The 26304-nt window shown below is 35.5% G+C and overlaps 1 protein-coding gene across 1 annotated transcript; it reads right to left on the reverse strand.

Moving 5' to 3' along the window:
* Positions 1 to 388: 388 nt before the first annotated feature.
* LOC121388865 (F-box only protein 15-like) lies at positions 389 to 22894 on the reverse strand. Its single transcript, XM_041520385.1, has 15 exons — positions 22600 to 22894; positions 19855 to 19953; positions 19316 to 19420; positions 17850 to 17963; positions 16395 to 16487; positions 15256 to 15468; positions 12974 to 13109; positions 11066 to 11148; positions 9063 to 9118; positions 8487 to 8585; positions 7736 to 7851; positions 6971 to 7032; positions 6323 to 6360; positions 5092 to 5177; positions 389 to 3121 (listed from the first exon to the last, which is right to left on the reverse strand). Exons 1-15 carry the CDS (start codon positions 22779 to 22781, stop codon positions 3011 to 3013), a joined length of 1593 nt encoding a protein of 530 aa, XP_041376319.1. The 5' UTR covers positions 22782 to 22894; the 3' UTR covers positions 389 to 3010.
* Positions 22895 to 26304: the final 3410 nt, after the last annotated feature.

Here is a 26304-nt window from a genome sequence, read left to right on the forward strand (position 1 = left end):
TAAACAACATGCATAAATAACTATTCAGATATGTAATACCCATTCAGGTGCATGTGCAGGGGGTTGGTTTTGGGAATCAAAACCCTCCTCTGCTCACAAGGGACAAAACATGATATGTGATGGTTGCAAGTTTAATATTCTATGTATTACCCTTAATTAATTTAATTTATATGACTGAACTCATTTGCTTTAGGTCATGGTGCGGCAGTTGTATGACATCATATGACATCGAAGTGTTATGTCTCACTTTACATTCTAGTGTGACGTAACACTTTGATATTAACCAAGCTATTTTTAACCACATGCCATGATGGGTAATAAAGTCCAATATGAGTTAGGTAGCAAGTAAACAGTTGGCTGGCCAATACAGATATAAAAAAATCTTTACTTTGTTTTAGGTCAGCTGAAGTCCATTCTGTGTAACTGCCATCAGGCTTTGTGCTTATAAAACATTAAGAGTCTTAGTCTAGCTACAGGACTCATACTGGAACAAAGTTTGGTTTAACCAATTCTGATATATGTAGAAAATTATTATAATGTGATTAATTTAATGAACATTTTATTGGCCGAACACTAAAATTTGTAGCCACTTTGTGTAAAAATTAGCAATTGGCTAATTTGTTAATGGACAGACTGAATCATGTGACTCTAGATTAAAAACTTTAATCCCGTCACACGCATGTAATATGTATAGCATTGCCATGACAATAAAGTCTCAGACTCAAATAGAAACTTAGTGAGAAACACTCAAAGTAAGCCACTTGATTTTACAAACCGCAGATTTGTTCAAAATTACTATTGGTGCAATAAACAGTAGGTTATAAAATGTTTAGACTCAAGATACCGGCCTCAGTGGCGCAATGGTTAAAGTAAATCGGACAGTAAAGGTACAGGATTTGCAGCCCGGAGCGAGTTCTAAGGGCTCAGTGGGTAGGTGTAAAGCCACTACACCCTCTTCTCTCTCACTAACCCATTAACAACTAATCCACTGTCCTGGACAGGCAGCCCAGATAGCTGAGGTGTATACCCAGGACAGTGTGCTTGAACCTTGATGGGTTATAAGCACGTAAATAAGTTGAAATGAATGAATGTAAGATTTTAATGTCATGACAATGCCATACAAATTGTATTCAAGTGATGTTATTATAGATTAAGTCCGGACTCTAAAAGTTTTATAAGCATGGACATTGATTTTCATTGCTGAATCAGGAATTTGTAACTTTTTCTAAAACTGCAAACAAAACAATCATGTCTGATTATTACTAATAATTATGGTATGCAGAGTTGATGGATTATCAGAATCATGCATGACCAATATTTTGAACAACTCGGCTGGTTCATAAATCATGGATGATACCGGGACTTAAAAAAACAAAATGATCGTGACTTCTGATGAATGATGAACAATTTACAACAAACATTAAAACATGAGGTTATAACCAATGAAAGACTTGAATGATTTTGATGGCTGCCTCGAAATACTTCAATTTTTTATATACCCATTGGGATAATAATACCAGGTTAGATTCTTGGTGATCTTAGTGAGATACCAATTTATAGACAACTGATTGGCTGCTCCAGTGTTGACCTGGATGCCAAAGCCACACCAGCCAATGAAATTAACAGTACCAAAAATGCATTGCACTGTTATGTATTATTTAGTCATACCAGCAGCAGCCTATAAATAAATTTTAGTTAAAACAGACTTTTAAATTTGATATAAATCTGGGTTTTAAGGATATTAAATAATACATCCGTTACACACCAATTATCTTAAACTGTTACTTGTTAAAAAAAATAATCCAATTCGCTTTTGCTCATTAAATACGTTTGCAAAACTCATAAAATAAATGATATCTCCCAGCCACTAGTATACTATTCTAGTATACTATTCTCTATATATTATCTAACCAACACACAGTATATTACACGTGAAGGGCTTAACTTTGATTGTGGATGCTTCATATAGTTATTAATTTATTATGCTGCCCTCTTAAAACAAATTAGTCCTTTTCTATCCAACAGAAGAATAATAATAACGGATGCTCAGGTCTTGTTGCCATCAATGTCACACATTCCCTGTTTCTTTTCGTGTGATCTCCGATTCCTATTTGTGTGTTCTGTGTTTATAATGTCTAAAATTGCAAACGTTCATATGTCTGTAATTGCAAAAGTTCATATGTCTGTAATTGCAAACGTTCATACATGTATGTCTGTAATTGTAAAAGTTCATATGTCTGTAATTGTAAAAGTTCATACATCTGTAATTGCAAACATTCATATGTCTGTAATTTCAAACGTTCTCATGTCTGTAATTGTAAAAGTTCATATGTCTGTAATTGTAAAAGTTCATATGTCTGTAATTGTAAAAGATCATATGTCTGTAATTTCAAAAGTTCTTACATGTATGTCTGTAATTGTAAAAGTTCATATGTCTGTAATTGTAAAAGTTCATATGTCTGTAATTGCAAACGTTCATATGTCTGTAATTTCAAACGTTCTCATGTCTGTAATTTCAAAAGTTCATATGTCTGTAATTGCAAACATTCATATGTCTGTAATTGTAAAAGTTCATATGTCTATAATTGTAAAAGTTCATATGTCTGTAATTGCAAATGTTCATATGTCTGTAATTTCAAACGTTCATATGTCTGTAATTGTCAAAAGTTCATATGTCTGTAATTGTAAAAGTTCTTATGTCTGTAATTGTAAAAGTTTATATGTCTGTAATTTCAAACGTTCATATGTCTGTAATTTCAAACGTTCTCATGTCTGTAATTGCAAACATTCATATGTCTGTAATTGCAAACATTCATATGTCTGTAATTGCAAAATGACCTCTTGTGGTCATACTAAGCAGTAAACCCTTCTTCCACAACCCGACTATGACTGGTTTCCCTCTGTGCAACATGATTGTCATTATCACTGTGTTTGATCCCATGGGATTAAATCACTTGGAAACAACGGACACCTCTTTTCGAGGGACACAAACATGTGGCTCATGAACATCTCATTTCGTTAGGCTAGTCTGTTCAGAATAACATGATCCAAACCATTCATCGATGGCGCTGAACTTCACTTTCAACTCCAAGCTGGTCACAAACAATCGTCCATCATCCATCTGTAACACAGAAAGATTTTAACAGGCACTGATCACCACCCACAAAATAACATTTCACTTAAACTAAAGTTTGTTTTTGTATAACACCATCAATAGAGCACATTGATTTATTAATCACTGACTACTGGATGTCAAACATTTGGTACTTTTGACCTACATATATAGTCTCCAGGAGTGGGAATTGGTGAACTGTAAAAAAAGAGGAAATCAAGAGGTGTTCCGGATATTCTTGAAATCCTAGGTTAAAATCTGTGCCATCTGACACATTTTGGAGGAAAGGACGATTAAAATGCGAGGAAACGCAATGTTCCGTGAGAGGAAAACCGCGGATCTGAGGAGAATTCCCACCCCTGAGTCTTAGAGAAGAAACTTGCTAAATTTTTCCATTAGTAGGATTTTTATATACAGACAGGATGGCACACACCACGACCTTTGATATACCAGTCGTAGTGCACTGGATGAAACGAGAAATAGCCGAATGGATCAGTGATAGGGATTGATCCTAGACTGACAGCGCATCAGGTGAGAGCTTTACGACCAAGCTACGTCACACCATCATTTTAATTAAGGTTAACTTTATATAGTATAATTATGAACTATGAGCTATATATCGTTTCAATCTATTTTACTGTAGACTTTGTATTCCCAATAATGAGTGAAATATGTTGTTCCTACTTTTGCTCATGTAAATGCTGCCAAGTGTTTTATAAAATACCTACACTAAACGTTCCAAACTGTATCCCAAAACAAGGATGCCATATACACATTTTATACAAATTAAGTCCCCATTCAAGAGAAAACCTTATCAATTACTAGTATGTCACTTTTCAAGGGAGTTAACTCTGGGTCGTTTTTCCTTTAAGTCAAAAAAGCAATTTTAATGCATGATTTTCAATAATTGTTTTATAAATTGGAAATAACCTTTATTGGAAATTAAAACATACATAATGATATTTGACTATAGCTTGGCAAAACAATTTTTGGTCTGGTTTTAACTTTACTAAAGTCATAAAGTTAACCTTTAAATCGTGTACATACAGAAATATGTACAGCTGTGAAATGACAAGCATTCTGAGAGTACTGCTATAGCAACATATATCCCCTACGAGGCCCAACAGTTGTTCATATCTCTTAAGTTCAAGGCCATAACTCCATCAAAAATGGGTAAATTGTCAAACTTGATCTGTGACAGTACATGATAAAGCTATACACAATCATTTCAGCTCAATATCTCAAGACCAGTGTTCGAAATTAACGGTATCCTGATATCCCGGGGATACCAGAATTTCATTTTGGATACCAAACTTCAATAATCATATAATTTTGCTGGTTTTTTTAATCCCGAGTTTTTATTTTTTGCTGAAACAATGAAAGTCGTCATTTACTGGTGAAGTTAAGTAACAATATTTTCAAGCTTGTACCCTGTCTAATGCTATGCCATAGCAATAGACTGGGAACTACTAAGTCGCTATTGTTTTTGTTGGAGATGTTTCCTCCCTTCAGATTTTATTTGAGATATTGATTCCACATATGCAGAATATTGATACAGGTAGGTTTATCATTAGTAATGTCAAAACACTTACTGATTAATATTAATTTATGTCAGTATTACGCAAAAATAGATGTAACAATTTTTTTTTACAAATTCATTTAAGTGGGATACTAAATTCTCAGGTGGGATACCAGATTTTGAAATGTTAGTATCCAACTGGGATACTGCCTAAAAATTTTAATCTCGAACACTGAAGACCTAAAACAAACGTCCACAAAATTATATGTGGGACAGATAGAAGGATGGAGATGAAATTTAATCCCTCTGGTTGGACTGGTAGGGGACTAATAACGGTGTTGCCTCCTTTCTCCACTATGTGGTCATTGTGTAAAAGGAGGAAAGAACTAGATGCAGAAGTAAAAAGTTGTCAATGAAATACACTAATTGCTGATATTAGAATAAATAAGCCTATTTTTACCTGATTTAGTTCCATAAACACCTGGCCCTTGTCTTCTGACAGGTGGACCTCCAGATTCTGTTCTCCATTGTAGTCAAAGTCAAACGCTGCAAGAGGCAAGAGTTAAACATTAAGGTTCATTTTTGTTTAACGACACCACTAGAGGATGCTGATTTATTAATCAATCATCAGCTATGGGATGTCAAACATTTATTAATTCTGAAATACAGTCCCTTAAAAACAGGGAACATTTTACATGCATTTTCCCAAAGACAGGACAACACATACCGCAGCCTTTGACAGAAGGGTTATAGGGCATTGGTTGGGATGGGAAAAAATCCCAATCAGAGAATGGGTCCATTAAGGAGGTTTGATCCTATGATCAAAGCATCACAGGCAAGTGAACTAGACTCTGTTCCATAAAAAGGATTTGTTTGTTTTATTTAACGACACCACTAGAGCACATTGATCTATTAATCATTGGTTATTGGATGTCAAAGCCATAAAACGGTAGACTGCATGTTGTAACAAATGGGTTTTTTTAATGACACCACTTAAGCACAGTGATAATTCTGACATGCCATTCAGAGGAAAGTCACAACATGTTTACATTAGCAGCACTGGGTATTTCCCACATGTAGAACAGCACATACCAGAGCTTTAGATATATCAGTGGTGGGGCACTGACTGGGATGGAGATAACCCAGTGGGTCTACCAAGCACCTTAGGCTTGGCACTCTAAGGACTGCACCAGACCCCACCTCTATATTTGTTTCAAGTTAAAAACAAGCATTCTGAGAGTACTGCTAAAGCAAGACATGTCCCCATACTCTGTGAAAAATTGATAAATTGTCATGATAGTCAAACTTGATCTGTAACAGCACTTAATAGAGCTGTACATAACATTTCAAAATCAATATCTTGAGGCATTGTAGAAAAAAACGTCCCAAAAACTATATGTGGAACGGATGGACAGACAGAAGGACAGACAGACAGACAGAAGGACAGACAGACAGACAGAAGGACAGAGACAAAACCTGTAGTCCCCTCCAGTTAAACTAGTAGAGGACTAGTATTTATATCTCTCAATCTTCTCTTTGTTTCTTTTTCCCCAGTGATAGATATCATTACACAAAAAATAGAGTTTACTGGTGTAATTAAAAAGAGAATTTTTTTTATTTTTATTTGATAAGTCATCAGACTAATGGAGGAATATAAAATATGCAGAAAGGAAATAAAAACAAACACTTACTCTTAGATTGTTTTTGTAAATCTGCTTTGATAAGAGAGCTGCAAAGAGAAATGGTAAAATAAACCAAAAAAGGAAGGAAATGGTTTATTTAATGACACACTCAATACATTTCATTTACGGTTATATGATGTCGGACATAATAGTTAAGGACCACACAGATATTGAGAGAGGAAACCTGCTGTCACCACTTCATAGGCTACTCTTTTCAATTAGCAGCAAGGGATCTTTTATATGCACCATCCCACAGACAGGAGAGAACATACCACAGCCTTTGATATACCAGTCGTGGTGCACTGGTTGGAATGAGAAATAACCCAATGGGCCTACCGACGGTGATCGATCCCAGACCGACCGCGCATCGAGTGAGCGCTTTACCACTGGGCTACGTTCTGCCCTCAAATACACCAAAATGTGACATGGGAGAAGAATGTAGGTCATGTAATGCATTGTGTTGAGGTTTCAAATATTAATTAATTCGTTCCTTCCTTGCTTCATTTGTTTTTCGTTCATTCGTTCGTTCGTTCATCCATTCATCCATCCATTCCTGACTACCTTCCTGCAACTAATGGATCCCTTTTAACTACTTACTATAATTACATGATAAATACATTTTCTTGTTTAGAATATCATTAAGATCGGCTTCCATACCTTACTGCCCAGAAGACCTCGTTTCTCTCATCCAACATGACAATATCGAGCCAGGCAACATTCTGAAAAAAAGTTCCCAGTTAAAGGCAAGATGGCACAGCAGATGACATACTACAGTCCTTCCCAGCAGTGAACATCTTGTTCTTACTATTGTATGTACTACAAGTTTATTTATTTCTCAACCCATTGCTGTTTTTAATTGCACACAAAAATATTACATTTTTGTTATTCCTTCTTTCATCAAATCAAAATGAAATTATTTACAAATTTATAATGTAGCTGGGAAGGACTATAGTGAGTAATTACTACTAAATGTCCCAATAAATATATATACATTTATTGGTTCTGAAATAAAGTTTGTTTTATTTAATGAGAGCACACCGATTTATTAATTATCGACTATTGGATACCAAGCATTTGATAATTCTGACATATCCGTTAATAGGTTTCAGAGGAAACACTCTACATTATTCCTTTTATATGCTCTTTACCACCAACAGGACAGCAAATACCACAGCCTTTGGAATACCAGTCATCAGGCACTGGTTGGGATGGGAAAAACCCCAATTAAAGCATGGGTCCACCAAGGGGGTTTGATCCTATGACCCAAACTCCTCAGGTGATTGATCTACCAACAGCTAGATCCCACCACCTCTCGAAGACGCATTTCAGCACAAGTGTATATTTTAAAGAATTTAATCCAGTCAAATCAAAATTGTTTAATAAAATGCCATGTTACAAAGGTTTAAAACATTTTGTACCTACCTTGAGAATACCCTTGAAGAGTTCAGTTTTCCACGGCAAGTTCAAGTTCTTAGTGATGATCACGTGATCAATGGTGAAATGTTTCCTGATCAGAATGAAGGACGCATAGTCTCCTCCTGAGAAACACAAACAACTTTATTACGAGACAGAGAGAGAGAAAGAAAGAGGGAGGGGGCGAGAGAGAGAGAGACACAGTGTGAGTGAGAGAGAGTGAGAGACAGACAGAGACCAAGAGTACAGAAAGAGAGAGATTATTTCAAGTGCGGGAGTGCCATATAAAATTTATGGAATGAGTTTGGTAACTGTTTTATACCCCAAGTGAGAGGTATAAACAATTCCCAAATGAGTTCCATGTTTGTGTGACACTTATGCAAATGTGATAATGTGACCTATAACAAATGCTAAGTGTGATTGTAATCATTTCACAATCGATGATAATAACATTCAATGAGGCCAATTACAATGATGTCAATTTCACATTCTGCAACTGCCAAAAGCTTGCAGCTGCTACAGACTAGTGACATGAGAGGTGAGCCATAACAGTATTCATTATATATAGCATTGGAAAATATGACAATTTCGAAACTGTTTGTTGTAAACCATGTAGGTAACAAAGATATATATTATATAAGACTATTTTACAAGGCAACACTGATGTCACCGTACGGTTATTGTCACAGCAAAAACAAAGAGCTGATCAAGGCGAAGTTTTAAATGTTAATTGGGTTTTTTTAAGCTAAGAAATACTTACTAATTCCCTCCCTTTTACAGTCAACTGTCTTAAACTGTTGATTCCACAGTGGCTGTCTCATATTACGCAACTCAACCGTGACAGAAAAGTGATGTAAGCCTGAAATAACAAGTCACAACAAGCAGTCTGAGAGTACAGGCTCAACACATTTTTGTATCTCCTAAGTTCAAGGACTATAACTCTGTTAAAAATGGCTAAATGCTATGAAAATCAAACTTGATCTGGAATAGTCATCTGCAATAGTGGGGATAATGCAATACACTGATAGGCCAGGTCACAGTACGAAAGAATGTACAAAACATTGGGTTGTTCGGACCTGTCTACTAACATAGTGGAAAAAATGCCTTTTGTTTGAGGTCAGGCTAAGTGTTCATGATAAAAGTATTAGTAGTTTGAATGGCTCTGAGAATTGGGTGTCGGTGTACCCCGATAATGGTTAATGCAAAAAACAACCAGATAACCCTTTTCATTTCAAATAACCCTTTATGACCATGTAAATCATGTTGTAAATTTAGCCAAATTCAATTTATTTTAAGCAGATTTAAGTACACTTTTCATTTTATTAAGCTGACTTACCATAGCATGGATCAATATCATCAGATATGACTTTGTGGGGTGGCATTTCATAAATACTGAAATTATAAAAAGTAAAATAAACAACAAAGCATTAAACAACTATAAAACTAAAACCTGATTAATGCTAACAAAATTAAACCTATTTTCATAAATTGTATGTGTGTGTATATATCTATATATATATATCTATATATATATATCTATTTATCATATAATATCTTACATTTTCAGTGTAATCAAAGTATGTGATATTTTTCAGATTACATACTTTAACAATTTGATAACTTTGCAAATTAGATGTAAATTAATGGAGGTCACGACACTAGGTTTATTGACATTTAAGCAAACGCACATGGGTGAAACTCCATAATTGACGCATGCATTCATAGTCATCAAATAAAAACATTTCAATAACAATTTTACACTGAAAGCTGTCCAGCATTCAGAAAACAAAATACGTTAGGCCCTAGTTTATTTTGATGTAAGGACATCCAAAATGACGTCATTCGAGTTTGACGTCATTTCCATTCAAAAATACACCGCGCCACATATTCTTACGTCATTTGAATATCACGTAATGGCTGACTGGAATTAAAGTTGCATGTACAGTTTACAAAAACATGTTATATTAAGCGTGAGATTATATGATAAAGAGATTATTACCCTCATGTATTTCGGTATCGTCAATATCATATATTAGGAATAAAAATAATGTATTATGCTCACCAGAGGCTCGCATAATACAATTTGTATAATAACCTCTATATATCTTTCTATCTGCATACAGTTTTTCACATATAAAAATAGGCTAATTGAAGGTTACTTAACAAAGAAAAAAAGAGGTATTAATTTAATAACACACCATGACCTTTTGAATTATATTTAACTGGTAGTTATTTTAACACATGGTTAAGAGAAATAAAGAGAAGAAACCTCACACCACCACATAGGCTAATATTATAGAAAAATCAGCAAATGATCCTTTATATGTAATTTCCTATAATAGGTAGGACACTACATACTTGACATGGACCTGTCTACTACCATAGTGAGAAAATGCCTTTTGTTTGAGGTCAGGCTAAGTATCTATGATTAAAGTATTAGTAGCTTGTGGAGCACTGGTTGGGATGGGGGGGAAAAACAAGTCCTTCAGAAATGATCGATCTTGCAACCCATCACACGTCAGGCAAGCATTCTACCACATCCCACCTTATTTGTTAATAAAAACAATATTCAATAGAATGAACGACTAAGGGTACGTTTGATTCTACTGTCATGAGGCCTAATTCACAAAGGTCTCTTAGGCTCTGCTAGCCTAATTCACAAAAGGTCTCTTAGGCTCAGCTAGCCTAATTCACAAAGCTCTCTTAGGCTCTGCTAGCCTAATTCACAAAGCTCTCTTAGGCTCTGCTAGCCTAATTCACAAAGCTCTCTTAGGCTCTGCTAGCCTAATTCACAAAAGGTCTCTTAGGCTCTGCTAGACAACAAAGCATCCTCGTTGCAAAGTCTTTTAGCATTGCACTGCGAGATCGCAACGTTGCGAGAGTTTAGTGAATTAGGCCCCTGGACATGTTCTGTCTGTTCAGTTCCCTGATATGAATCAAACATATCGACACAGGACGTGGTATTATCAAACATGGCGTCAAATAATTTACAGAAGGTGGTTACCATACTGCTGGATGAAAATAATGACACAAATAATGCCATGGATAACCTTAATTTTTGTTCTTACCAGCAGCACAATATGCACATACAATATACATGTACACACACATACATACATATAAAATGACCACTAAATAAAATACCTTTTTGGTGTTGAAAGATGCCAACATATTACGGTCATCTGACCTTCAGAGTTGGGTCGAGTGTCTGTGGGGTGGGGTGGGGTGGGGTGGGATGGGGTGGCAAGGGGGCCCTCAATCCTCTCCCACATCTACCACCATCTATTAAATTATTATTATGCCAAACATAGATCACATACAAAAGACACAATCACTTACTTGTTTGCTTTGCCCCAAAGACAGCGATGAACTAGATGATTGAAATGGAATCCAACTGTGACAAAAGCAAGCTCCCCGCCATCCTTTTAAAAAACAACAACATGATATGATATTATAAATATAGATAAACCGAACAGCAAAAGAAACACAAGTATGTATATATCTATTTATTTCTTGCCCACTGGACAGGGTTATCCAGCTTTTGCATGGTGCTAGAAAAATATGTCCGACCCTAGGGCTAGATAAATCTGTCCGACCCGAGGGCTAGACGATTTCTACATACGCTTGACGTCATAATGCATGTTGTACGACGATTGACGTCATAACTCATGGTTTTCTCAATTCTGTTTTACCATTTCACGTTGTATCATTGTTTTAAAAATATTTAAACAAATTAATATTTTCAACTTTATATTTATTAGGCATATGAATAAATAAGTTTGTTGTTGAGATAAACATTGCCATAAATTGGATGGCATTTCTGTCCTGCTGGATACAAATTACTGCCGTCGAAAAGCTCCTCAACGAGAGCACAATATATACATTATCTGCCACTAATTAATATTTATATACATTTGAAATATGTCTACTTGTTTATTTGCAGCAAAAGTCACTTTTTAAAAGCATGCCTAAAATGTTCACAAGACGTTGATAATTTTGAGATACAAAAAACTATTGGGATTCAAACTAAGTCCACCGAGGGGATTTGAGCCGTTTGACTCACACAACTCAGGCAAGTGCTTTACTAACTGAGCTAGATCTAGCCTTTGTATATTTGAAATGTACCATGAATTATCAATATAATATATGTGGTAATGAGCTAGATGTATAACAAAATTATGTGTTCCATGGGACATATATGGCCTTACAGTGACGATAATAACCTCAGTTTCTATCTGTCTATCTGTTTGGATGGAACTGGATATTCAGGGCAGGACATAGCTCAGTGGTAAAGAATTGGTCCAACTAGAGGGTTTGATCCAATCATTTCAAGTTCTATGAGACAACAGAATTCTTCACTATGGGGGGGGGGGGGGGGGTATTGCTGTTTTATCTTGACTAATATTTTTGCTGTTTTATCTTGACTAATATTTTTACAAATTACACATAAAAATAGAATATTTGTGTTATTTCCAAAGCAGCTATCTTCTACACCAAACAGAGTATAAATACAGTGGAATCTTGTTAATTTGGACGGAGCGGTTTTTCCCGAGTGTCCAGTTTAATGAATTTCCGTAGTACTGAATCATACCTGAAGACTTATTTTCCTTGAATAGCAAACCAATATCTATTGATAAAAAATAATTCTAAATTATATTTTAAGTTAACAATGTAATTTTCAAAGTCATTTCTTAACATTTTTGTTTCAATTTAAAGGCTGTACTTTTTATTTCTTGGGATTATTTACATTTTACCAGTGACTGTTGGTCTTAATTTTATTAATTACATTTTATAAAGGCAATGAAAATGTAAATAAAATGGTAATCTAGATCAGTGAACCATGTCATTCCTGTGTTGAAGAAAAACTATCAAACAAATAAACAACAATTAAACTTCTTCAGAGGTGTGAGACCTTTTTCCGCCATTTTGTCTAGTGGTGTTTACTGACCATTGTGGTGACTACTGCTGCTTACTGGCCATGGTTGAACGAACTCGGAGCAAGTTATACATTTGTTTTTAATTAAATAATCTATTGGAAGATATTACATCCGGTCAAATGAAGCAAATTGTTTTTATTTTTTACAAATTATTTTGGATAATGTTCGTCCTGGTTCCGGAAGCTGATTATCCGGATTAACCAGCACATTTATACAGAATAAAGTTTGTTTTGTATTTCAGGTGTCTGTAAGGTGGGGTTTCCGAACTACAGGAGTCCGGATTATCGAGTCTCACTATATACAGACTTACTTTCCAGGTGGCGATAACGAGACCAGAAGGAAGTCTGTGGAGAGACACCAAGTCATCAGATACCAGCGCGGGATTCTTCTCAATCCAGCTCCTCCACGAGATATCATCCTCCAGCAGTAGAGATCTTTGATAGGGACTGTTGGGTACAATAAGAAAACAGAAAAACATATAGGGACCAGTTTACAGAAGCATATAGTTTAGATGTGTGTTTGCAATTATCAATATTTTTACATATTTTAAAACAGATGGGGAGGGGATTTAATGTCACAGAATGCTTATATTACAAAAGGTTTGTTTTGTTGAACAACACCACTGGAGCACATTGTTTTATTAATCATTGGCTATTGGATGTCAAACATTTGGTAATTTTGACATAGACACTCTCTACATTGTTCCATTAGTAGCAAAGGATATTTTAAAGACAGAATATACCAGACATGGTACACTGGCTACCTACCGACGGGAATCAATTCTAGACTGACCATACATCAAGCAAGCGCTTTACCACTGGACTACTTTCTGTACCCACTTATATTACAAAAAACAAATGTAGATAAAAATATAATTTACACACCACAAACACTACAAGATAGTGAAAATGTTCCTACCATGAATATATTTTAACTACAGCGGACTCTGTCTAAACCGGACTAACTTCGTACCGACGAAATAGTCCGGTTGACATAGAGGACCGGTTCAGACAGAGTTCATCCAGAGTTATGGTTCTTGAATGATCAACAAATGGCGATCAACAATGACATTTGAACCCATGGATGGTTGGGAAACAAGTTGACAAGTATAACTCGCTGAATTCATAAAAATGAAATCAGTTAGGTATCAACACACACAGACTAATATTAATCCAATTGATTTAACGACCCACCGCAATAAGAGTAAACTTCACAGGAATGCGAATACATTTTGTATTTGATCTTGCGACGGCGTCCTGATTACTTGGCAATTGACGATCATTGTTCAACTAATTAAGCAGCCCGTCGTTCAGTCAAATCCCAATCCGGTGTAGACAGAGGTAATTAATGCATGGACGGTTCATTCGTTCTTGATTTTTGATCCGGAGTCCGAGTAGACAGAATACGGATTAGGCAGAGATTTATACCTAAGAGATAAACGGTAGCTGGACGGGGCTTTAGAAGTGGACCGGTTTACGCAGAGATCCGGATTACACAGAATCCGGTTTAGACAGAGTCCAATGTATTTATATACTTTAGCTAGTTTTGAAAAGTATTTGAATATTTATGCTACTTTTTAATATAACTGAATGATTGAATAAATGAATGAATGAATGAATAAATGAATGAATAAACAAACAAACAAATGAACAAATGAAAATGAAAGAATTATAATATCCATAATCCTAGCACAAAAATTATATTGGTTATTGGGCATCAAAATAAAAAGGTATGTATATGAAAAAACTGATGATTCAAGCCATTATTAACAAGAGTACCAGTGAGGTACTTGATACACTCATCAAAAGTAGGTTGTGGTGACCTAGATATGGTACACAACAAGTTGCACACAGTTGTATGGTACTCATGCAAGGTTTGATGATAATATATGAATTGTTAACAAAGATAGGGCCTGGACAAGGATTTTTTTTAATGTGCAGCAATGTGTGAAAAGTTGGCCGTGATGACCTAGTTATGGTACACAACACACCGCCATCCCAAGTTGTACTTGCATGCAAAGTTTGATGATCTTATATGAATCGATATGAAAGATATGCTCAGAAAACTAAAAGTCTACGGACGGATGTATGAAAGGACTGACATATGTATTGACAATGCCATACAATAATATAACTCGTCAAAGATGGACACTTTTTTCCCCCGTAAGCATCATGTTACATTTCGTAAGCATCATGTTACATTTCGTAAGCATCATGTTACATTTCGTAAGCATCATGTTACATTTTGTAAGCATCATGTTACATATCTTAAGCATCATGTTACATATCATAAGCATCATGTTACATTTTGTAAGCATCAATGAATGAATTTTTTTTTAATGACACCCCAGCACGAAAAATACATCTGCTATTGGGTGTAAAACTTAGTAAGCATCATGTTACATTTCGTAAGCATCATGTTACATTTCATAAGTATCATGTTACATTTCGTAAGCATAATGTTACATTTTGTAAGCATCAATGAATGAATAAATGTTTAACGACACCCCAGCATGAGAAATACATCTGCTATTTGGTGTCAAACATAAGCATCATGCTTGTTACTTCTGTAGTAAACAAAAGGTAAATCCACCTGTTGGGTACGGCAGAACCATTGGTTTCAAAAAACAAAGGATTGCAGGCTAACACTTGAATCTTCTTTATTCTGGTGAGCGGCGCCACATTGGTCAGACTGTGCCACCTGACTGTAACTGTCATGGTGTGATAGAACACATCCTTGGTCATGCTGAGGTGTTCAACACCGTCACGGTCCAACAAACTCAGCTGGAAGTACACGCCCGCTTTTCTGAAGAAGACAAAAACCCAAAAGCAAATAAGAAAAAAATGGGATAACTGGTTGGAAAAAACAACAATACTTGTCGAACTGACAGTGCTGATACAGAATTTAACTTACAATACTTATTTATTTATTTACCATATTTATTTAAGGATTGCCTGTCATTTTTTTTACATGCATTGTGGTATGAAAAAAAAAAAAATCACATAAGTTTGTAGATGTTTTTTATTCATACCCAGATGAACATAAAACAAATAACAAACAATACTTATAATTAAATTTGCCAAAGGCTTGGGTTTACAACATTCATTCACTTTGGACAGATAATTCATAATTCCTCATAGGTTTTTAGTTATTCTCTAAGCGTGTAAGAAGGACTTAATGCAAGCACCTTAGGTAAGTGTTCTACCAACAGAGCTAGATCCCGCCCCTCCTGTGTACCAACAGAGCTAGATCCCGCCCCTCCTGTGTACCAACAGAGCTAGATCCCGCCCCTCCTGTGTACCATCAGAGCTAGATCCCGCCCCTCCTGTGTACCATCAGAGCTAGATCCCGCCCCTCCTGTGTACCAACAGAGCTAGATCCCGCCCCTCCTGTGTACCAACAGAGCTAGATCCCGCCCCTCCTGTGTACCATCAGAGCTAGATCCCGCCCCTCCTGTGTACCATCAGAGCTAGATCCCGCCCCTCCTGTGTACCATCAGAGCTAGATCCCGCCCCTCCTGTGTACCATCAGAGCTAGCTCTGCGTGAGCCAAACATTTTGCCAAATGATCTACAAAAATGCAAACACCACAGTTATTTACCAACAAATATCAATTATTACATGAATTTGTTTCGCTAAACTAAACTAAAATTTGGCGAGTAGCAGAGCTACCCCTGACCGTAATTATGTCTTAGGAAAAAACGTAGAGTTAAAAACTAAAAACATACTTACTTAAGGGCTTTCTCTGTGTGACGAGGGAGACCGGTGTACGGATAAATTGCTCTTAGCATGTGAAATGCAGATTTATTTCGTTGCTCTGAACACCTAGAGAAAAAAAGCATTTCCGTGAAGAATACAGTCATTGGTATAAAACATCATCAGCTGAACACATTTGAATAAGTCTGTATGAAATAAATTAACAATTACATGTAAACATCTAGTAGCAGCTGATCACTTTGCTGTAACTGGCTATTATATTCTGGCAATACAAATGGTGGTTGCAGGATGACAAAAAATCAGTATGTATGACAATGTGTAGTGCTCAAATGCCGTAACTAAATGTCAAGGTAATATTTAGAGCTAACAATATATTTCGAATATTGTTCAGACATGTCAACCTTTAGTCAAGAGAAAGCAGGAGGTGTGTGTTGAAAAAGCAAGAGATTTTGTCAAAAAGCAGGAGACTTTTTTAATTCACACACATTACATAATGTCATTATATAAGTATGTTTATATAGCTAATTGGTCTTTTCGTTGTCTTGCTGTGACATGTGATTTTAACATGCATTGTGTGTATCACTATCAACTCTGGGCCAGAGTCTGGCACTTCAGGTTCATCATAGTTGCATTATGTAATCTAGTGGGAAGACATTTTACAATTCAGAGGCCTTATTAGAACTAAATTGGATAGTTTTATATATGGCAACACTGAATGGCAATACACAGCCTGTTGAATCAGTGGCAACATGCTTCGTAGCCATTAAGATGACAATAAACATTATAATAACACGTTATTTTATAAACTCCATGTGCTTTTTTAGCAATATAAATATCCCACAGTTATCACTTCGGCAAAGGTTAAACAGTCGGGACAATTCGGCCTGTTACATTCTCAGAAACCGAAAGTAGCCGACATTTTCTGAATGAGAAAAAGGAGATCGATTTTATTTTTTACTTACAAAAATGTCATTTAACAGGAGAAATTGTCTCCCGTGCAGGGGGTGGGCGATTTGAACAAATACAGCGGAATCCGGGAGGGTTGACAAGTCTGATATTGTTAGAGTTAAACAGTGCCCATAATGACTGAGCAAGTGCTAACTTACATCCAATTGTTTTTATATAATATTTTTTTTTTATTTTTTTTTTAAGTGCCAGACAAAACTTAAGAGAGGAATGTAAAACCTGATAGTTATAATCCCTGTCATTCACTTTCATCTACAGGGAACATTTTGTTTTCTAAATCTTGATTAACGATATTTCTAGTGTAGCAATCTCTGAAATACGTAGCGAATCGCGATGTGATACTGAACAAAATATTCCCTGATTTATATACCGTATATATTAGTACACATATAAACATTTATTGTTCTTACAGACTTTCAAGTGATCTTACATTACAATTTCAAATAATAATAATAATACAACTTAAAAAGCACACACAAAAACATACAGTCAAACTCTTATTACCTTTTAATGCACAACTGTTTCCAGTATGACAAAGGAGGTTTTTCCGGTATTTTTGTCACCTTGATGCCAGGCAATTTAGATGCATAATGCCGGAATATTTCTTCCCAAAGAAAACTAAATTTAAAATAAAAAAGATATTAATTAGGAGATAACTATATGGTGTTTTTAGATTTGCGGGTGTTATTGTCTATTTATCCCACAAATGTCATTTTTGACCCAAGGGTCAAATTTTAGGCCTGAGGTTAAAAATGAAACATTTGTGGGCATCAAATAGACAATAACACCCACAAATCTAAAACCTCCATATAATTATGTTCATTGTAAACTGAACTGTTTTTCTACAGAACTAACTGTATATTTGGTATTTCTTGAAAAATATACCTGGCTACAACCTAACTGTAAACCCGTAAACCGTCAACATGGCCTGTTCCAATTGCCAATGACGTCACTTTCTAATGACGTCATTAGCTTTCCATGTGTTATTTTCATTTTGATCCTGGAAAAAGAATGTAATTAACCAATCACAATACAGAACACACTTGCCATCAGTTTACAATTAATATTAAAAGTTGCAAAATTAAATACATGTACTATCAATGATGTTATTAATTATTATTATTATTAAAAGAAGTTACTAATGATTAAAACAGAGATATTATTGATTTTTAAAACATACAAGTTATTAAATATTTTAAAAAGATCCTATTAATTATTAAAAAGATGTTATTAATTATTAATTTCACTAAATACACCTTAATACAGAAAAAGGTATTGCTATATAAATGTTTTTGTTGCAACTTGTATTGGTGTTGGTTTTATATAAAACAAGCATTTTACAAATAATTATTAATCACTTTACAGTGCAGGGTGGGATGTAGTCCAGTGGTAAAGCACTCGCCTATGATCAATCCCCATTGGTGTCCCCTATGGGTGATTTCTCATTCACCAGTGCACCAAGACTGGTATATGAAAGGCCATGGTATGTACTATCATGTCTGTGGGATGCTGCATATAAAAGATCTCATGTTACTAATGGGAAAATGTAAGTTTCCTTCCTAAGACTATAATGTCAGAATTACCAAATGTTTGACATCCAAAAGCCGATGATTAATAAATCACTTTGCTCTAGTGGTATTGTTAAACAAAACAAACATTAGCTATAACCCAAAATTTAATATACATGTCATTATAACGCCAGACTCCGAGTTGTAGTGGTTAAGCTACTGGTTTTAAGGCTTATATATGAATTAATAAATTAATGTTTATAAAGGCTTGTAGATACTGGACAGCAATCTACTACAAAGCACACGTACAACACATGTCTGTTATTTCACTACTTACAGAAGAATAAAATTGCAATATATCCTGGGTTTGGTTAAGCAGGGCACAATTCTTGGGTGGAAAATGTCACCAACTAAACAGCAAATTAAAAAATGTCCGCAGCACTGACTGCCTTTTTGTCTTACTTGTCATTAGCTATGCCCTGCCAGTGGTGACACACCGACGCTGCTCGGAGTAGACTGTGAGCTTCTAGGTAGCGGAATATCTTCAACAGAATTTCATCTGGCAGGCTGCAAAATAAAGGGTACATGGAACATTATTTTATTGTAGAACTTTATAATTACTACAAAATTCCTTCACAGACACTCTTTTCTCATGGTATTTATATACATGTGTAGACTTTAATGTATATTTGAATAACACCCAACTGATCAAGATTTAGTGGTGGGTGTCTGAACCGAATAAGCGATAGGAAAAGAAGGAAGTTGAAGTCACATGACCGGAACTACAGGGTGCATGCAGTGAAGAATTTTAGGCCATCCCATTGGCTGTTGGGATGTTTGGACCGAACCACTCGCGCGTGGGGAGGTGCACTTGTTGAGCTACTTTTACACTTTACTCTGGTCACTTCAGCCACACAACCAGGCAATCAGATATCGCAGGCACGATTATTTAAAAGGAAGTTGTATATTACAAACAAACACTTTCAGGAATAAAAGCCTACTGATCAATTGTTGCTTTTCCGTGGATTTTTGGTCTTCTGCTGTTGTGACTGAATGTCTTCTCCATGGAACGTGATCTTGATGAAGATGTATTCTTGTCCCTGAAATTTAATCACACATGCCAGATACAGAAATATATATATATATATATATATATATACTAAAGATAAGTTATGAGACATCTCTTGCACACCTACATGAAGAGAACATTTTCAAGGCACAATATTTCACGTAAACCAGGGCTAGCTCTAGCACTCACCAAATTCGCCAATTGCGAATATCCAAAACAAATGGCAAATTTTATTTTAATTTGGCGAATTAATTTCATGTAATAATTGAAATTTTATTATAAAATAACAGGGTTTCTGCAATTTTTGAAATAATTTGGCGAAATTTTCTGTGGACCCAGAGCTAGCCCAGCAAACCATCATTCTGTTCATATGTCAGTTCATTTCATTTCAGCTTATTTTTGTGCGAGAGAAGAGTGTAGTGGCCTTACACTTTTCCATCGAGTCGTTAAAACTTACTCTGGGTGGGAACCAGTACCGAGTGACAAACCCTGTACCTAACAGCGTTATGTTTGATGGCTTAACCATGACGCCACCAAGGCCAGTATATGTCAGTTAAGAAACGTGCAAGTCATGCGAACGGCCAATCAGTAATGTAGTGAATAGTTACGTTTAAAAGTTGCAATCTTAAGAATCACCAGTGCTTTATTTATGTATTCCAAAAATGTTTTGTTTAACAACTTCATTAGAGCACATTGTGGGGATTTTCTTTTATTAATAATCGGCTAATGGATGTCAAATAGTTGGTAATTCTAACATACAGTAGCAAGGGATCTTTTATATGCACTATCCCATAGACAGATACATGCACCACAGCCTTTGATATACCAGTTTGTTGTGGACTGGCTCGAACAATAAATAACCCAATGGGCCCAGCGACAGAGATCGATCCCACACCGACCACGCTTTTACCACTGGGCTCCCAATTTTTTTTTCTAACTGTTCTAGAATTATGTTTGGATATTTGAGGCACAGCTCATCAGTGCAGTAATCAAATTTAGCTCAATGGTTACTTAACTATAATTTACAAAAAACCACATTTGGCGATTTGAACAGTCTTAGAGAGGAAACCCATTACATCCGAGACAGGATAGCATATACCATGACCTTTGATATACCAGTTGATGTGCACTGGTTAGAATGAAAAACAGAGAAATGGGTACACCGACGGCGATCGATCCTAGATTGACCATGTATCACCATCAGCCAAGTGATTTCATAAGGAGCCAAAATCTTACCGGCTCTGCACAGGGCGGTCTTCCACAGGACGGTCTATATAGTATACGCTGCAGTGTACTAAGATATGGGGGTGGGTGGGTGGAGAGTCAGTAATAATAAAGATAGTAATCAATAAATAACGTGTATATATATATATATATATATATAACATTTTTTTTTTTAATATAGTGACGACGGCTCTGTACAGGACATTCCTACACAGCACGGTTCTGCATGTCTACACGTGTACTGAGTTCTGTTTGTCTACACGTGTACTGAGTTATGGGAGGGGTGGGTGAGAGTCAGTAATAATAAAGAAAACATATGTATATTGTGGATAATACTCAATAAAATATACATGTTTATATGTATAACATGTGCGTGTGTGAGTATTAAACGGCTCTATACAGGTCGTTCCTACACAGGGCGGTCTTGAATTTTATATACTTAGATATGGTGGGAAAATCATTAACATTAAAGGTAATAAATATATATTTTGTATAATACTCAATGCGTTCGTGATGACACTGTATAAAAACGTGTATTTACTTTTCCCAATTAGAAAAAATGCAACAAAACACATTCTGATATTTAAAATATTACTTTACTGTTAAAACAAAATTATAGGTAATTTCAAGTCACTCATTTCCATGGTTGTTCACCATTTTCTTCATTTAATTAACAGTTATCATCAATAAAGTAGCCCAAGTGCTCCCAGAGGGGTGGGTGGGTGGTTGTAGGTCATTAACTGAATTGATTACAGAAAAGCAGAATTTTAACTAGAAGGTGGGGGCTGCAAAACTCACTCTCTCTCTCTCTGATATATATCCAATACACCCGACATTGATGGTACACAGTATTTTACACAGATTTCACTCCTCTATTAGTAATGGTGAATTAAATTTGATCTACAAAAACGACGTGTCTATATACGGTAGACAAACGTTTATATTGTCTAAAGAAAGAAAGAAAGAAGTGTTTTATTTAATGACACACTCAACACATTTTATTTACGGTTATATGGCGTCAGACATATGGTTAAGGACCACACAGATTTTTTTAGAGGAAACCAGCTGTCGCCACATAGGCTACTCTTTTTTACGACAGGCAGAAAGGGATCTTTTATTTGCGCTTCCCACAGGCAGGATAGCACAAACCATGGCCTTTGCTGAACCAGTTATGGATCACTGGTCGGTGCAAGTGGTTTACACCTACCCATTGAGCCTTGCGGAGCACTCACTCAGGGTTTGGAGTCGGTATCTGGATTAAAAATCCCATGCCTCGACTGGGATCCGAACCCAGTACCTACCAGTCTGTAGACCGATGGCCTGCCACGACGCCACCGAGGCCGGTATATTGTCTAAAGTTAGCAATGTGTCCACTGGGCTACATTGTCATTTGGCCCATGCTAAGGAAACGACGAACTACCTTTGTTAAATAATATTGTATGAGATAATTTACCTCAAGCTGCTAGGCTTATGCTGATTCTGTTGATTTCCACGTACATCATTATGATGTAAAGTCAAACTGTTTTGAGATGCTATCGTTTTTCCCTGTCCCTCGTTACCATTTTGTTTACCTTGAGATTTGTGTTTGTTTAAGTATTGAGCTAATTGCCTGTGATGTCTTCCAGATTCAGCCATTAAGGTTATATATCTAAATGTGTAATACAAATTAAAAACCCATCATTTGATGTATTAGTCTTCTGTTTTTGCAAAACAAGAGTACCTAAATAAACCTTAATAAACAAATGACATTTTCATCCATGTTTTCATCAGAGTTGTCTCCCGGAACCGGAAGCTTTTTTCACAAGTAAACTGCAAACTCAATCTATAACAAGGACAATAAGACAATTTTGAAAAACCGTTAAATACTACTAAACTAAAATTACTGTAATTAATTATAAAACTAAATAATGCTGTAATTAATCTAATTATATGGTCCATTCAATAATTACATAACACTAAATTTGGTATTTTTTATAACCCTTCCCCCATTTAACGTACATAACGCTAAGGTAACCCCCTCTAAAATTTGTCAACAACCCCCTTCCCCAATTCCCCTTTCATAATGAATTAATTTGGCCAAGACTGTTGGAAATTCTGTTTGTATTTCTGATTATTTTAGCACTAAATACTAGATTTTAAAAAAGCATCCGTTATAAAACAAATATCAACGATTGGCTGCATTAAATTATTTTATTCAGAAAACGTTACGTAAATCTTCACAAATACATTCTCCCTCCCCCATAACGTTTCGTAACGCATCTCAAGAACTTCCGCTCACAGTGACATGAGATAAGTTTTTTTTATAAAGCGATACCACAAGAGCACTTTGATTTATTGATTATCGGCTATTAAATGTCAAATATTTGATTCTTACAAATAGGGGTAATTTTATGTCAATTCCCATAAACGGACCCTTCCCATAGACAGGATAGCACATACCACGACCTTTTTTTGGGGGGGGGGGGATGAACAACAACAACCAGTTTTTTAATATAAATTAGAGAATGGGTCCACTGAGAAGATTCGATAATGAATATGTACAACCAAATCACCCCAGGCGAACGCTGTACCAGTTAACTGAATAACAACCATTGATTGATTATGTGTTTATGTGTGTGAGAGAGGGGGGGGGGGGGAGGCGGCAGACAGACAGACAGTCACAGAGACAGAGTGAGACAAACATAGGGCAAAAAAAAGGAGAAACAAATAGAAAACAGAACAGGGGCCTTTAAAGAGACCTAATATAAAATTAACAAATAAGCTACACCATAAAGCTAAGACTCTCAACACACCAGTAGCTTGGGCAAACTTTAGGAAAATAAGAAATTTAGTAATTAAGGAAGTACGTAAATCTAAGTCCGATTATTTCAACACATTTGATAACAAAATTAATAACACTGATGATACTGAATCAAAACACTGGTGGAAGCTTGTTAATACGTACTTGAAAAATCGTGGTTCTAGTAATTCAGTGATACCCTTGTTTGTTGATGGCACTGTCATTGAAGACCCCAAAGAATTAGCTAATGCATTCAATGAGGGTTTTTTTTATAAAACAATCTACCTTAGATTCTCCACCAGTAGAGCTTCCAATACTAGTTAGTATGGTTAATGATTCACTTACGGATATTGTGTTAGAGCAAACTGAAGTGGAGGACATCCTAAATTCACTTGACGTATCCAAATCATTGGGCCCTGACCTTATTAGTAATAGATTACTGAAATTATTAGCTAAAGAACTCTCCTATCCCCTTACACGACTGTTTAATTTATCATTGTACCACTCCTTTTTTCCATCTGTATGGAAACTCGCTAATGTAAATCCTATTCACAAAAAAGGTAGTATTCACGAACTTTCAAATTATAGACCAATTTCATTAACAAGTAATATTTCTAAACTTTTTGAAAAATGCATTTTTAAACACGTTTTTAACTTCTTCAGAACTAACAATATTATAACAAAATTTCAATCTGGGTTTATTCCAGGTGATGCAACAGTTAACCAGCTTCTGGATTTGTATCACTTTATTTGTCAATCTATGGATGAAGGAAAGGAAGTTAGAGCAGTATTTTGTGATATAAGTAAAGCTTTTGATAGAGTTTGGCACAAGGGTTTAATTCACAAATTGGAAAATGTTGGTATAAAAGGAAAATTATTAGCATGGTTTGAAAGTTATCTATTCCATCGGGAACAGCGTGTAGTATTGCATAACCTTTTTTCTCATATCAAGACTGTCCCTGCAGGTGTCCCCCAAGATTCCGTCCTTGGTCCTATTCTGTTTTTGATATATATATAAATGATATTGTAAGTGATATCACTTCAAATATACGACTGTTTTCTGATGATACTTCGCTATATATAACTGATGAAAATCCTAATGCATGTTATAAAATTTTAAACACAGACTTAGAATGTCTTAATAGATGGGCAAAAAAATGGTTAGTAAAATTTAGTCCAAATAAAACTGAAACAATGACTTTTAGTCGTAAAAATGTAAACATTGATAATCCTAGGTTATTCTTAGACAATGTTCATATATCTGAGATTGAGGTTCATAAACATTTAGGTTTAACGTTTCAAAAATCTGGAGAATGGGACTGTCATATAAAAGATATTGTGGATAAGGCCAGTAAAATGATAAATTGTCTTCGTTCATTCAAATTCAGATTATCTAGAAAGGCATTAGAAAAAATATATAGATCGTTTATTCTTCCCATATTTGACTATGCAGATATAATTTGGGACAACTGTACTATATATCAGGCAAACACCCTTGAAAATCTCCAATTAGATGCTCTTCGTACAGTTTGTGGTGCTGTAAGAGGAACATCTCACCAACTGTTATATAGAGAAACCGGTTTCATACCTTTACTAGAAAGGAGGAAGTCGCTTCCTCCTTTCTAGTAAAGGTATGAAACCGGTTTCTCTGTTTTCTATATTTTCTACATAAACTCTGTATGATATATAAACTTTCAAATAACATGTTACCAACTTTTTTTAACCTTACAACTACCTCACTCTGCTGCAGAACGTAATGAATACTACATGCGTAATGCGGAGAATCTACAAACATATTTTTGTCGAACAAAATTATTTTCGAACTCCTTCTTTCCTTCAGCAGTAAAATTATAGAATAATCTTTTGCCCGATATTAGACATTCTTCTTCATTAAAATTGTTTAAAATACAAATGAACAAACACGACCCTGCTGTTCCATCTTATTTTTATGAAGGTGATAGATGGCAACAGATCCTACATAGCCGGCTCCGTTTGGGTACCAGTGATTTGAATGGTCACAAATTTGTACGACATGTGACAGATACCCCTTCTTGTATTTGTGGCCATCCAGTTGAAGATGCAGAACATTTTCTATATTTTTGCCCAATATATGTTGCAGCTCGCAATACCCATTTACTGAACTATTATAATCTCGAGTGTCATACTTTGCTATTTGGAGATTCAAATTTAAGTGTCCAAGAAAATATCTCTATATTTAAATCAGTTCAGAATTTTATTATTAATAGTAAGCGTTTCGAGATCATTTAAACCATTCTAATTGTTTGCTATTTATTCTTTGTTTCTTCTACACACTCCTCTCTTCTATTCCCCCAACTATCCGTGTTATCTTTATTGTAATATTGTTCTAGCCATCTTGAT

Source organism: Gigantopelta aegis, chromosome 14 (genome assembly GCF_016097555.1).
Source record: "Gigantopelta aegis isolate Gae_Host chromosome 14, Gae_host_genome, whole genome shotgun sequence".
Taxonomy (NCBI): Eukaryota; Metazoa; Mollusca; class Gastropoda; order Neomphalida; family Peltospiridae; genus Gigantopelta; species Gigantopelta aegis.